We start from the raw sequence: 13,827 nt of genomic DNA, 5'->3' as shown, positions 1-13,827 counted from the left end.
AATGTGACTGAAAAAACGGATGTAACTTTCTCCGTCTGTCTCGTTCGTTCCAGTTTTGTGTAACTCTCGTTTTCTTCTCTCCGTTTGGTCTCTTCCAAATTTTTTGTCATTTTTCTCTTGTGTGCATGTGCCATCGATTCATCCTTTTTTTTTAAATTGCAATTCGCAAACAATTTTCAATTTTCCATTCGTTACAGAAAAAACATTTGCATGCAAAAAAGAGACATTTTTGTCATTGTTCGAGCATTTTTTACTGCATTAAAATTAACCAAAAAGATCCATTATGATTTTTCGCGAATCGTACGATACACGGGAAACAATGCCAAAGGAAAAATGACGTGTTCTGCATAAATAATTTGTTTCAACCAAAGTGCACCTTTATTGGCTTTCGCATTGGACATTCATTCGGTCCGCCTTGCCACCGAAAAGAATATATGACCAGGCCACATTTCTGAAGTAATTCAAACTATTTTGCATTTCAATGGCGTTCGAAATTCGTTTCGTTCAATGGACACGAACAAATTTAGCTTCGCCATTTTTTTTCTATACCATTCGAAAGCCTATAAATGACAAGCACGCCTGCAAACGTATGAACAGCAAATACATTAAATTACCTTAAAGCCCAATTCAAAGCACATACCATAACTCTACGTATTCTATTTTGTTGTTGTAGTTTCTATTTTTCTATTTTGTATTGCTTCGTCGGTACGGTGTATGCGAACGGTTGAAAAATAGAGATGTTGAGACTGAAACCAAAGCGATAAACTTACCATGATCATTGTCAATATTATCGTTGCAATTCATTTCCAATTGAATGGAGCAATCGGGACCAGACCAGCCTTCGATGCACACGCATTTGTATTCGCCGTCCTCAAGTGTACACTGTCCATGACGCGAACATCCATTTTCGCAACCAGCTTCAGGGAATTGATGTGCAAAAAAAAACGAACAGCGAGAAAGAAAAAAAGGGGAAAAAATCGAGTGAATATAGTGAAACAGAAAGCAAAATAAGTTCGATTGAAAAAAAGTGAATACATTTCTACATGTCTAAAGACTGCAAAAAAACGGGAAAAACAATGTGATTTTGTGTCGAGCTTATCCTGAAAATGTTACCGTTTGAGCGGTAATCATTTTGCGTTCGTAGCTGTTAATCAGCAATTGAAAACGCATGAACATAAATTCAAAGCCTTACGAATCGACTGGAAAGTTAAATAAAATCATGCCGATAATCACATCGCATTAAGAGATGAAAATAGATTTTCGAGACACTTGCGATAATTTTACGCCCATGAGCGTCGAAAAGAATGGGCAAAAATATAAAAAGTTGCAAATTCCAGGAAAAAATGAAACTAGGAAAAAAGTTGAAAGTCGCTTCTTTTCTCTATCTCGGCGACGAAATTTTCAAAAGCAATTGCTTTTGTTTTGAATTTACAATGTCTTTGAAACCTTTTCTCGGAACCTGTCTTTTATGTGTCTATTCGTTTTGGTCCTCGGAGAACAGTTTGTGTGAACCAACACTTTTTTTTTTTGTTCGTTCGTCGGGTTGTTAGCATTGCGTTTCGGCGACCGTTTTTATACAACGAAAAATCGAATTGGCGAAGAGTTGCGCTCTCTTAGGACTTTATCTCTATTGAATTTTTACAAACATTCCAACAAATTCGAAAAAGTTATTTCAAGTGTCAACTGTCAACAGAATGTTTTTCTCTCTTTGTTTTATTGGTCTATGTTGTGATATTTTTTTAGCTGCGAAAAATTCCGTTGGCGTTACCGTTTCGTTGGCCCTCTGAATCTCTTTTAGATTTGAATATATGTGTCTCACGCATTTTATTTTCTTTTTAAAGTGTATCAGAAAAAAGGGAGCATTGCTCAAAAATATTTCAAGAAATAGCCTTTTATAAATGCTGACGCGACATTATGGTATTCCCTTCTTTTTGTGTTGAATTTCAATCGAAATTTTTTTGATATAAATATACTATATTTTTTTTATATACTTACGCAACGTGCAATGACGTCCATTCCAGCCTTGAGAGCAGACACAAGTGCCATTTTTGCATTGACCGTGTTCAGCACATCTTGAATCGCATGGCAATTGATCGCATAGATTTCCAACATAACCCGGATTACAGCGACACTTTCCGGACTCACAAATTCCATTTGGTCCACAGTCCAAGCTACAAACAGCTGTACAAACATAAAAATTGAATAAGAAAATAGCCACATACATTCATATAAATAATAATATTGCTGCGTTTTATTATCCCGCTTTTATCTCAATCGCACGATATTCGTGAGTAATTAAATTTAAAGGGTGACATAAAATGTCATTCGATGATTGTAAATAGGGCTAAAGAAATTTAAATAGCTCTCTGCGTTTGCCTTCGCTTTTTTATTATTAAATCAAGCGTATAAATACTGGTCATCACATCGGATATTAAAGAAGATAAATGTGTTCGGTTTTGAAGCGGATAAGACATTGTTGTATGTAGAGAGATGCATGTGTACAACAGAGGTGCACATCACACATTTTATGTTGATAATAAATTTACAAGCGATATCGTTTGTCATTGTAGCCAATGATGGGCCTTCGAGATGCGAGATGACAAACGCTTATTTTTGATATGCCATAAAATTCGATCGAATTACGAAACATTGTATACTCGAACGACTTGAGTAATAACATTTAATTGAAAAAGAAAAACAAGAATTCGAGAGACAGAAAGAGAGGGAAGAAACACAAATAATGGCAAGTGCTAAATCTTCCTATAAAATTGCTTATTTTAAGTGAATTGAACTTGTTCTTATCAGCCTATTACGCACACAACATTGAGCACTATATTCAATGCAAAAGGTAGATAAAATGCAAAAGTTTCAAGTTTGAGCCGAAAGAGGAAGAGATTGAATGAGTTTTAGTTTAAGTAAATTTTACTAAATAAATGTAAATGCCGAAAAATGAAAATAATAGCTAGAAGATGTGCAACACCGCACAGTTGGGTCAAGTGTAACTCCATTTGATTATAGTTATGAGTTTTTTGTGGTGTGTCTCGTTAAACCGATTTTTTATTAAGCAATATGGTGCACTGGCCGCTATTACAATGTGGATAAAATGATCTATAAAAACCACAATTTCTCGCTCTCGCTCTCCAATTGCAATGCCAGTTTATTCTAGAGCATATCCATTTATTTTGATGGCATTGGATTGGTCGATCATGTAGACATATATGAAAAGTAATTACAACTATTTTACATTGGGCATCGACATACGCAAAAACCACATACTCAATCCCAAATGGTCAGATACAGGGAGTGTGTGAGAGAGAGAGAGAACCATATGCTAAATATAGTGTGTGTGCACACACTTAAAAGTTATTGCTGCGCTTTCGAATGCATTTTCTTTGAATTTGATGGCTCTTGAAAAAGTTAAAGTGAACATCTCACGTTTTGAAGGTGCAGATCAAAATTCAGGCACTGCATTCACTTAAACACATACTGGCACGGTTGGTTTGTGTGTCTGTGTGTGTGTGTGTGCAAAAGCAGAAAGGCCATTAAAATCAGAGCTGAAAATTGCAATAACATACAAAATGGTTACAGATTGAATATATATTCTTCAAAACGAGCATTGATGGGATGGCAACGTCAGCAGCCCCAACGTAAAAAGTAATTCAAAAAATATGTGATAAATCTATTTAACCACGTGCACGTTTTACTATGGTCGATCGTAAAACTTTTCATTTGTTATACGATGAGTTAAACTGAGCGAGCGAGAGTAGAAGTGTGCGATGTGCGTGTCTCTCTCTCTGGCTCGCTCTTTCTGTTTTTCTCTTCAATTTTATGGTTCGTTATCATTTGCCAGCACGAATGGAATATGTTTTATGGCAAACGATGACAAAAATTATATGGTATTCTTTTGCGAGCTGAACAAATGCACTTCTTTTTCGCGTTGTTATATTGCCCGCGCGCTCATCTTGAACAAGAGAGAAATGTATTTTTTTATATTTATATTCGCTTAATATTTACGGTGTGATAGTAAATTTCGCGCGATATTAATACGAATCTGCCGCATGCCCATAACGATGAATTAGTAAACTTTTTAACGAAAAATTATGACACACTCGATAAATGAATATATTCGTATTAAAATGATTCGTTGGGTTATTAATGTTTGCATATCTATTTTTCTCACTCTCGACTGAGCATTTACATTTGGTTCGACATAAAATTCATCATGAGCGTACCCATTACAGTGGTAATATCCAAGAGGTTTGCGATCTCGTGGTTTCGAAAATGATGGTGGCCTGTTTGCGTTAGTGCCAACATTTTGATGTGATACGTTAAGGTTGGCGGTTGCTAAGCGATTTTTCGGGGGCACTAATGTAAAATGGAAAACCAATGTGCGACCATGCGAAAAATTCATTTAAATTTTGCACCCGAAATTTTATACTTGAATGTGAAATGTCGAACCGCAGTATCCCATAGATGGTTGAGATTAAGAAATGTACGAATTTCGAAGAAGACATGAAAGATAAAAAAACCGTTGATTTTCCTTCATTCGGATGAAAAATTGAATATTTATGATGTAAATCTTTTAATTCTATTTTTTTTAGAAAGTGCTCAAATCCGATTTCCATACCGCAAAAATTCTCTTTTTCCTCTCAACGAAAAAAAGTGCTTGAAATTCAATTTGAAATGGACAAACTCACAAGCAGCGCATAATGAGATTTAACTGAAAAAGAAAATCTACCTTGAGAACAATCTGGTCCAGTCCAGTGACGGTCACAGATACAAGTGCCAGTTTCTAAATCGTATGTTCCACGTTCCGAACAACCTGGCAAACATTGATAAACTTGTTGATCAACGGTGCTACAGTCTTCTCCTTGCCATCCAGCTTTGCCTGCAAATAGTAACAATGAACTCGTTTGAATGTGTTTAAAAAAAATCGATTTAAATAGTTAATAATAGAGTGTGCAGTTCAATAGAAAAAGGAAGTTTAGCTTACAGAAACATTGTCCATTGATACAGGTTCCATGACTAGAACATGTTGGATCCATACAGTCGGCTGAAAACAAAATCACAATTGAAAATTTGAATAGCTCTCTAACAAAAGTGACAAGAAAAAGATGTGATTTACATTATGAACTATGGACAAAAAAAAACTTACGTTCAGAACAGTCATTTCCTTTGAAGCCCCGATTACAATGACACTCTCCTTCAATGCATCGACCTTTTCCATTGCAACCTGGCACTTGACATTCTCCTGCTGGGATTTCACATTCAGCACCTTTGTAACCTTCATGACAGTGACACATTCCACCTGAATAGTCAAGATTGTAGAAGATTTCCGTATATTTAAATGAATAAGTAAAAGAGAACAAATCTAATTTCACTTACCTCCGTAAGTTCCATGCCCAGAACATAGAACGGGACATACGCCTGAAAGAAATGAAAAAAATTCGAATAAATATATGAAAATATCAATTTGAAAGTAAATTTGCTGTGGCACAGACACCAAACAAAGATTCGATGTGTCTGAAAGGAGCGTTTTATTGTGAAGTGGAAAGCAAAAATTTACACTCAAAAAAATAATTTGTAAAAAAACGGCACAGACAATTTTAAATCCATATGTAACCATTTTTGTGACGCCTCTTTCACTCTGCCCGAACATTTTCAAGCATCTTGCTAATCTACTTCTAAGTTCAACGATATATACATGCTCTTTTTCCAATTTTCCACACTCACACTCACTTCGAAATCAACAAAAATTGAGTTATGAATAGAAAAATTGTATTTTGATTGATTTTTATTGTGACTTTTTTTGTTTGCCTTTGTAATGCTTCGCATCGCATCTTTCTCGTTCGACATATATAAAAAAATATATGCTCAAGCTGAGACGGCAAAGAGCCATCGAATCGATGCGAATAGACGACAAAACGGAAATTGGGGTAATTGAATTTCAGCTTCTAGCCGAACAAACAGCATCAAGACGGAGTCTCTATTTCTCTATGAAATACTAGTCCGGGCACAACGAAAAACGACAATCCAACGATAACACAATGGATTTTAACATCATTCTCTCTTTCGAAGTTTTCTCAAATAGAGAAAACAACGAAAAATCTCTCTATATATGGGACGAGCATTTCGTTTAAACAAAAGATAAGAAACACAAGAGGGTTGCAAAAACCGGACACTTTTTGATGTTCCCACACATATACACACACTTTTTGTCAATCAATTTAACTTTGAAAATATCACGGATAGAGGATTCAATGGCAAAGCACTAAATGGCAGAAAATACACATATTTTTCGTCAATTTTTTGTTTTGTGTTGTTCTTCTGCCTTTATGGCACGTACTGAATTTCAAAGCGATTCTCTTTTTCGTTGGACAAATCGATTGAAAACATAAATGTAATAAAAATGAAATGGATGGAAAAAATTGTTGTGTGCGTGTTGTGTGCGCGCAAAAAAAAGACCTTTTAACAATATAGATTTTTTTTGTTCTTCGCATTGATTGAAATTGTTCAGAAAAGTAATTATTTTGCCAGTGTCACCAAAGAAAATGCATTTCGGAGCACAAAATGAAGAAGAGAGATGAGAAAAAATGCGACGGTGATAGAACCCTGCCAGAAATAATTTGCTCTTTCAAAAAACAATTACAAAGAGGCTTTTGACGGGGGCGCACAGATGATAAGGCCGATTGTTCGTCCACTGCTGAGTAAACATGTCACTTTTCATTGTGCTAAATTGAATACAGAACAAAAACGAGAGTAAAAAAAAAATGAAACGACGAGAAACAAGAAAAATGTTATAAAACTACATCATTTTCCACTTGATACCGTTGTGAATGAGATGCCAGACAGCAAAGTCATGCATACACAGCAGGGATTATAACCCTTTCATGTTTGGCTTAGTTTAATTAGATCTACGTTTCGCTTTTCATCTCTTTCATTCTTTTTTCCCATCTCCCAATCTCCCATATCCAAACAACGCTTGTTCACTTTTTGATAAATACGGCGACGACGTGTGTTAACTTCATTTTTGTCATTTGCATTCTTTATTTCTCCCTTTGAATCCTTCTGCATCGTCCGGTTATCGCACGTCAGTGTCAAGATTAAATACCGTTGATATTTTTTTCTCTCTACTTTTCTAATTAAAAATTGCTCTCTTGTATTCGTTATGCGAGGGCATTAAGAGTAATGTAATCTGTCATTTTTTTTCTCTCAAATTCAATTGCATTTTGCATTCGATATTGATATCGGTGTCATACCACCCACGTACGCATCCCCATATGCTTTTAATATGGGAAAAATTGTTCAGCTAACGACATGGCTGAGATTTGATACTTATTTTTCGTTTTGTTTTCATAGTTACATAAATGAATCTTCGCATTAATATATAATCTGCCATCAATAAGTACATAATACGCAGTTTCAATCCTATTTCGAATATCATCAGCGCGCTTCGTAAACCCAAATTCAGACTGCGCTCATTTTCTCATTTATTTTGGATTTAATAGCATTTTCTTCATCAAAAACACATTGTTCATTGTTGGAGCGAAGAGCGATGCTGATACATTTCGCCGGAAAATAAGTATGAGTGTGTCTGGGGTTGACAGAGCTAAAAATTTATCTCGAAATTCAATCAATGATTCTTCACATCGAAAGATTTTAATCTTTAATGTTATTAAATTGGGGAACGTGCAAATAGTAAAATATGGAGGCGAACGTATGAAGGAAATTGAGAAATGCACACACATGCAATCATCGAAACGTCATCGTATGATGGGGGGTCGCTTTGGCTAATTTAACGCTTGATGGATTTTCTTGCGGGTTTCATAATTAAACAAAAATTGGATCAAAAACAATTCCACAAAGCTTATTTTCAAATGAAATACAAGAAAAAAGTGAATTTTACTTACTTTTTGAGCAATCGACACCTTGAAAACCGTCAATGCAGTCGCATTTACCTATAGATGTGCCAAACCGATTAACGATATGTTAATACAATTGTATTTTGATGATATTTTATTAGGATGCTATTCACTATACCGAACTTAATACGCGCCATTTGTGGTTTTGCGTGGATTTTCATACAAACGAGAGTATTTTTTCATTTTTTGTGCTCTATACCGAGTCTCCGAGAGTGTCATATAAAAATCCATGTAAAATTGAAAATGGCGCGTATCAACTTCGATATCATAATACTTAATACTCATGTTGATACGCGTATTATGATTGGTCTTAATAGTTAATAAGGCATTCGTGAGTAGTAAGTATTAAGTAATATGTTAATAATTCTATATTACTGGAACATACCAAGATAGCATGATCCACGTCCTGAGCAATCGTTCGGACATGTTGTACTGACACCTTCGGCTTCGCCAACAATTAGTGTGACACTATGTGCCAACAATTCGTCATTGTAAACGGATAAAAACCAGCGTCCAGTATCGAGATATTGTAATAAGCTAACATTCACCATCATGGTGTTCATGTCAAGTGATGGGGCCGCATCGATGGCCGAACGTTTCGATATCAAATGCTCTTCGTCCGATGAAAAATGTAAATTGTCTCGAATGAAATTGGCAGTAAAACTGTCACGTGCTGATGTTCCATCGAAATGATGTTGGCCATTGTGTGCCGATATCGAAATATCCGATTGAATGTCATTATGATTTATACCCATACTTTGTTGTGCATAATGTAATGGCATTGGTGTTGAATGCATTTCACTTTTACCATTTTCATCGTCCAACATATCCTTGGTGTGTTCGTAGTAATTGTGAATATCGAGTAACATTTTTTCGTTAACATTATCAATTGGTTTTGTGGTGGAGCTGCTGCTGCTACGACGACGACGTCGTAGTCGATTATCAACGCGTCCGCCCTTGATGAATTCAGCAAAATCGTATTGTGTAACACTTGGTGCCACATTACGACGACCATAAACCGCAAAATTTGCACCCCACGGAAGTGTGAAATTGATTCGAATGAATGCTGGATGCTTATTCTTGAATTCCGAATTCCAAAATTGATATGGTGGTATTGTTGCATGATACTGTTCATTGAATTCACGAAGCTCAAGCACTGGACGCTGTTGTTGTTGGGTTTGATGTGCCTGCTGTGCAATTGACTGTGGATCTTGATATAGTTGCGATAAACTACTTTGCACACCATTCGTTCCTTGTGATGTATGCTGCTGTTGAGTCGTGTAGCTATTATGTTCGGCCGTACTTGTTAGCAATGATTCTTCGGTTGGTGAGGCTGTTGGTCCATCGGAATTTTGACTTATGTGATCATGTGTCACCGATTTTACATCTTGTACCAGAATACAATTATTCGGATCGTATGTTGGTTTCATCGAACTAACTGCTGATTGCACAAATGTTGAAGAGCATTGCGATAGAAATGAAAGAAAAAGAGAAGAAGAAAAAAACACAACACACATTGGTTAGTTAATGGCATGAAATAGTGAATTAATTAATTAGTCAAATAGGATCAAATGGCATACATAAAAACTACTTCTACCAGCATACACACAAGCGCTCGCGCACAACACAAAAACTAGCTCAGCTTCATTCACATAAATAAATTAGATTAAATTACGGTATATGGTATTTCGCATTCGTTCACACTAATCTGCATTTGCCAAGAGAAAATAATTACTCATTACACACACGGCGAAAGTGAGGCGACGGAAAGATGAGTGAGCATTGAGATGCGTCACAGGTGAACACATATTTGTTTGATGGATTTTGCTTGAGTGCTTCCATTGCCTTCCATGTTAATTAATTCAGCAAATATTTATGAAGTCGAATGTACTTGACATGTGGAATTCTTTGATTTTTACTGACGCATTGCGATTCTTTTTTTTTATTCAAACTCATTGACATTCACTTCCGATATGTGTTCCACATAATATGCTTGGTTTGGCAACCATTTGGATCTGTGACAAACATTATCGTTGCCATGCATCACAAGTTCTAACACATCTTATTTCCATTAGCAACAGACGTATGTGTCGAGAAATTGGGAGCTCGGCATATACGGGCACATTGAATAATGTTATGGAATCGTTCAGATTACTTGGGGCGGAAAATATGATCGACTCACCCAAAAAAGTGACTTCCCCAAAACACTGATTGTTAAATGAATTTACATTAATTGAGTGTATTTTGGAGCAGAGAACATTCATCCATCTTAAAATTAAGATAAAAATCAGCAAAGCCATGTTACACAATATCTACTCGATAACAACAAATTTTGTCATTAAAATCAAATATGAAAAAGAGGAGATGGCACACTGAAATGAATCGATGAATATCGAAACTCCACCGCTTTGAAGATAATAATGTAATGTAAAATCATATCTGCAGCTGATTAGATTCTACACATCGGTGCTGTTGTTGTTGTCGTTAACGAGTTTAGTTCATGTGCACATCTTTAATTCATGTTTCAAAGTAATGCATAATTATTTTACATAATTTAGCATTTGATAATCACTTGAATTTTCAGAGAAAATCACAACAAAATCTCTTACAATCGCACTCGCCCTTTCTCTCGATCTCAATTTCACTTACTGTCGTGTTAATTTTGCCAGCATAAATGACATCGAAACTCCATGATGAAACAAGAGATATACAGAGAGAGATGAAGAGAAAGAGCGATTTGTATAAAGTGAACTCAAAAGCATATGTCTGCAAAGACATTTGGAGAGATGTCCATAAAAACGCTTGTTCAGCTTGCATGAACAGATTAGTCGATAATAATTATATTCATAAACTAATCGATTCAATGGTTTCAGCAACGTATTCTCGCACTCGTACATACGCACGCACAACATTTGGTCGCTTCGATACAATGGAGCATGACACTAGCCAGACGAAATAATTACTTGGGATTGGTTTTCTTTCTCGAATGGATTTTGATGGCGGCGGCAGCGGCACCATCATTGGCAATGATGGAGTCGCATGTGTGTACTGCTGCTGCCAAGAAAATTAAATGCTTTTTGAGAAGTGCGATGAGCGCAAGTAAATGAAGCAGAATAAGCAAAATGTTTAAGTAATAAGTTTCAGTCGGTTCTAATCTCAATGCAACCATAATGGATGATAATGTAATGTGTTATAAAATTCCGCCTAATTCACATCGCAAGTGCTTGCCTTTCACAAACAGAACGAATAACTATGTTGGAGGCAACTCAAAGCGATTTACTTTTTTCTCCATTTTTTTTCTCTTCTTTCTCTCTCAGTTGTTGGATTTTGCTAGAATCACAGTCTGCATTATCTCATATTGCCATGCATTCTCATTCAGTGGCCACATTTAATCTATGTGTTTGCATTAGTGTTTATATTGAACCGTGCCAGAAGCTTAAAATGGCTCTTCCTTTTTATGTTGGTCGATTCCAACTGTTTTTTTTTCACTCTCTCTCTTCTTGACACAATCACACACATACGCCTCTGCGTGAGAACACTCTTGTTTCAGAGTTTGTATTAAGCTAAAACCAGTTGTTGAATGGTTGCCAAACGCCTTAACTGGATTAGTTTTCGTTGTGAGAAATACATTTTCGCATACCCGAAAAGCATTGAAAACTTGGCGTTGGTTGTTTTATGTTTGGTGGTTCCAAACATCGTAGTTCCAGCTCTACATGTTTTCCGCTTTTCTTGTGGTTGAGCGATGATTATGTGGAACAGCAAGAATATGGATTTAAGATGAAGATGAAACCACTAGCTACAACCACAAAATGAACCAGATAGCACAATGCTCCAAACACGATGGATGCTACTTAGCCGCCAAACGTATTAATGAAGTCAACGACAACATACGCTGGCGAGGAAAGAGCAAGCGATAAAGCAAAAAAAGACCATAGATATACCATAAGAAATTATAAATAGCCAAACAGATAGAAGATGTTTGCATTTCATAACCTCACCACTTAGTTGTTATTTTGTATAATTTTTGCATTTGGCTTCGACCATTTTCTGTTATTATTCGCAAAAATATTATTAAAATGCTCAACAAAACAATGTGAACATGGCAAAACTTTCGGCGACTCTCTCGTTTTTTTTACTCACTCTCTCTCCCGCTCTCTCTCTCTTTTCGAGCTTTCTTCACTGCGATGCTGTTGTTTTGCATGATACACCGCTTTTTTCTTCATATTTTTTTCTATCCATATGGATGCTATTTCCAGCATTATGGCTGAAAACGATGCTGAAATGACTTATGGAAAAGTTCAAAGTATTTCTCATTAGTAAACTGCGAGTCATAAGAATATTAAATACCACATAATCTATCTCGCTGAGATATACACGAATAACAGAAGTGAACGCAAAATCATTTCTTTTGTTCGAAGCACATGAAAGACTATTTGGGTAAAGTTTTTTGCCCTCTGCGTTCTGCGAGCATTCTCACTCATTATTTGCATTGTTTTCAAGCAATTCAGTTTGGTTGCGCAGAACTTTGGCAAAACAAAAATTGAAAAAAAAAAAAAAACTTTTTTCAAGATAAAGTCCGCCACCACTTTCAGAAATGATGAAGATCGCGTCAATGTAGTTGTTTTTTTTTTGTAGGCAGAGAGAAAAGTGATGATAAGGGAATGTAGAACAATAAGCAGATATCTGACGTTGATAGTTTCAATTTTGTAAAACCACTGAAAATGCGCATCTATTAAGGTTTTTCAGAATAAACAACAGAGTGACCACACAAATGATAAGCAACGCATAGCTTATGTATCAAATAGAATAATAGCGGTAATCTTTCAACTTTTCATTTTTGCATTTTGCGACAGAAATCTTCAAACTTTGGCCAATTTAATGGATTTTATTTATTTATAAACTAATTTTGAAAGGCACGAAGTATGAGGGAAAGAGAGACGGACAGAAAGAGAAAATAAGATATACAAAAAATATAATGAGGAAAGATGAAAGCAGAAAGACAAGTGACAAGAATATAGTGATAGTGACTACGTGAGTCTCTTGCCAAAGTTCATAGAAATAAACATGTATTCTATGAACAAGAGTTTGTTGAAAAATATTTAATGCAAAATGGATATCAGGATGTCACATGTGAGGTCGTGTGTTTTCTCTGCCAACTCAGCTAATGCTCATGATGTATTTATGAGCTCAGCTTCGCATCACTAGCATCTATTTTAGTTAGACATCTTCTTACTATTTATGATTATTTCATTTTTGTCCGAGTTTTTTTCTACTTCGCCATAAAACTGCAATGAGCTACGTTTTCTCAAGTCTTCAGTTTGCAGTGACGTTTGCTTTGTCGTTCCGTTTGTTTGCAATTTGCACTGCATTTCAAATTCTTTCGTGGAAAAAAGAAATAAGTGGATTTTTTTCGACTCGAGAGGAATAAAAATGGTAATGAAGCTCGAGAAAAAGTGAAAGAGAAGAAGGGAGCGAGTTATTGCCAGTAACGAAACGACAAAAATAGACATAGCACATCGAATGAAATTAATTCAAAATAACCGAAGGAAAAATGCTTGTGCGCTTTTTTGGGCCAGAGAATTCGTTATGATAAACAAACAGTGATTATATAATGATTCCGACAACTGCATATCGGTATACATATCATCATCAAAATATATCTGAAGTATATGTTAAAGGAATTTGTTCGACCCATCAAATCTAATAGAATTGCGTAACTTTGGATATAAAATCAAAGTTTGTAATTTAATATGTTGTCTTCTTCATGCTCTCTGACCATTCTTTATCCAACGAATTTTCGTTTGGCGCGCAAAAACTCCCTCTCTCTGTCTGCACATCTATATCTTTACCAACTGAATGAGAGAGAGAGAGAGAGAGAGAGAGAGAGAGAGAGAGAGAGAGAGAG

General features: G+C 35.8%; 1 protein-coding gene across 5 annotated transcripts in view; it reads right to left on the bottom strand.

The window, feature by feature from the left end:
• LOC116344503 (teneurin-a) overlaps positions 1 to 13,827 on the bottom strand; it is a 383,641-nt gene that overhangs the window by 78,305 nt on the left and 291,509 nt on the right. For 4 of the 5 annotated variants that reach the window (XM_031773083.1, XM_031773085.1, XM_031773087.1 and 1 more), the window contains 8 exons: positions 8,308 to 9,363; positions 7,911 to 7,958; positions 5,386 to 5,427; positions 5,156 to 5,308; positions 4,994 to 5,053; positions 4,739 to 4,888; positions 1,996 to 2,181; positions 771 to 917 (listed from right to left, as the gene is read on the bottom strand). In XM_031773083.1, the coding sequence (XP_031628943.1) occupies positions 771 to 917; positions 1,996 to 2,181; positions 4,739 to 4,888; positions 4,994 to 5,053; positions 5,156 to 5,308; positions 5,386 to 5,427; positions 7,911 to 7,958; positions 8,308 to 9,363 (1,842 nt within the window). The remainder of the gene's footprint in view (positions 1 to 770; positions 918 to 1,995; positions 2,182 to 4,738; positions 4,889 to 4,993; positions 5,054 to 5,155; positions 5,309 to 5,385; positions 5,428 to 7,910; positions 7,959 to 8,307; positions 9,364 to 13,827) is intronic. The other variant, XM_031773084.1, reaches the window with a different exon arrangement.

The sequence above is a fragment of the Contarinia nasturtii genome, unplaced genomic scaffold, assembly GCF_009176525.2.
Source record: "Contarinia nasturtii isolate CC-2019 unplaced genomic scaffold, AAFC_CNas_1.1 Cnas_scaffold_1037, whole genome shotgun sequence".
NCBI classification, from domain to species: Eukaryota; Metazoa; Arthropoda; class Insecta; order Diptera; family Cecidomyiidae; genus Contarinia; species Contarinia nasturtii.
Note: the sequence above shows the minus strand (reverse complement) of the source record. Positions and strands in the feature narration are given on the sequence as shown.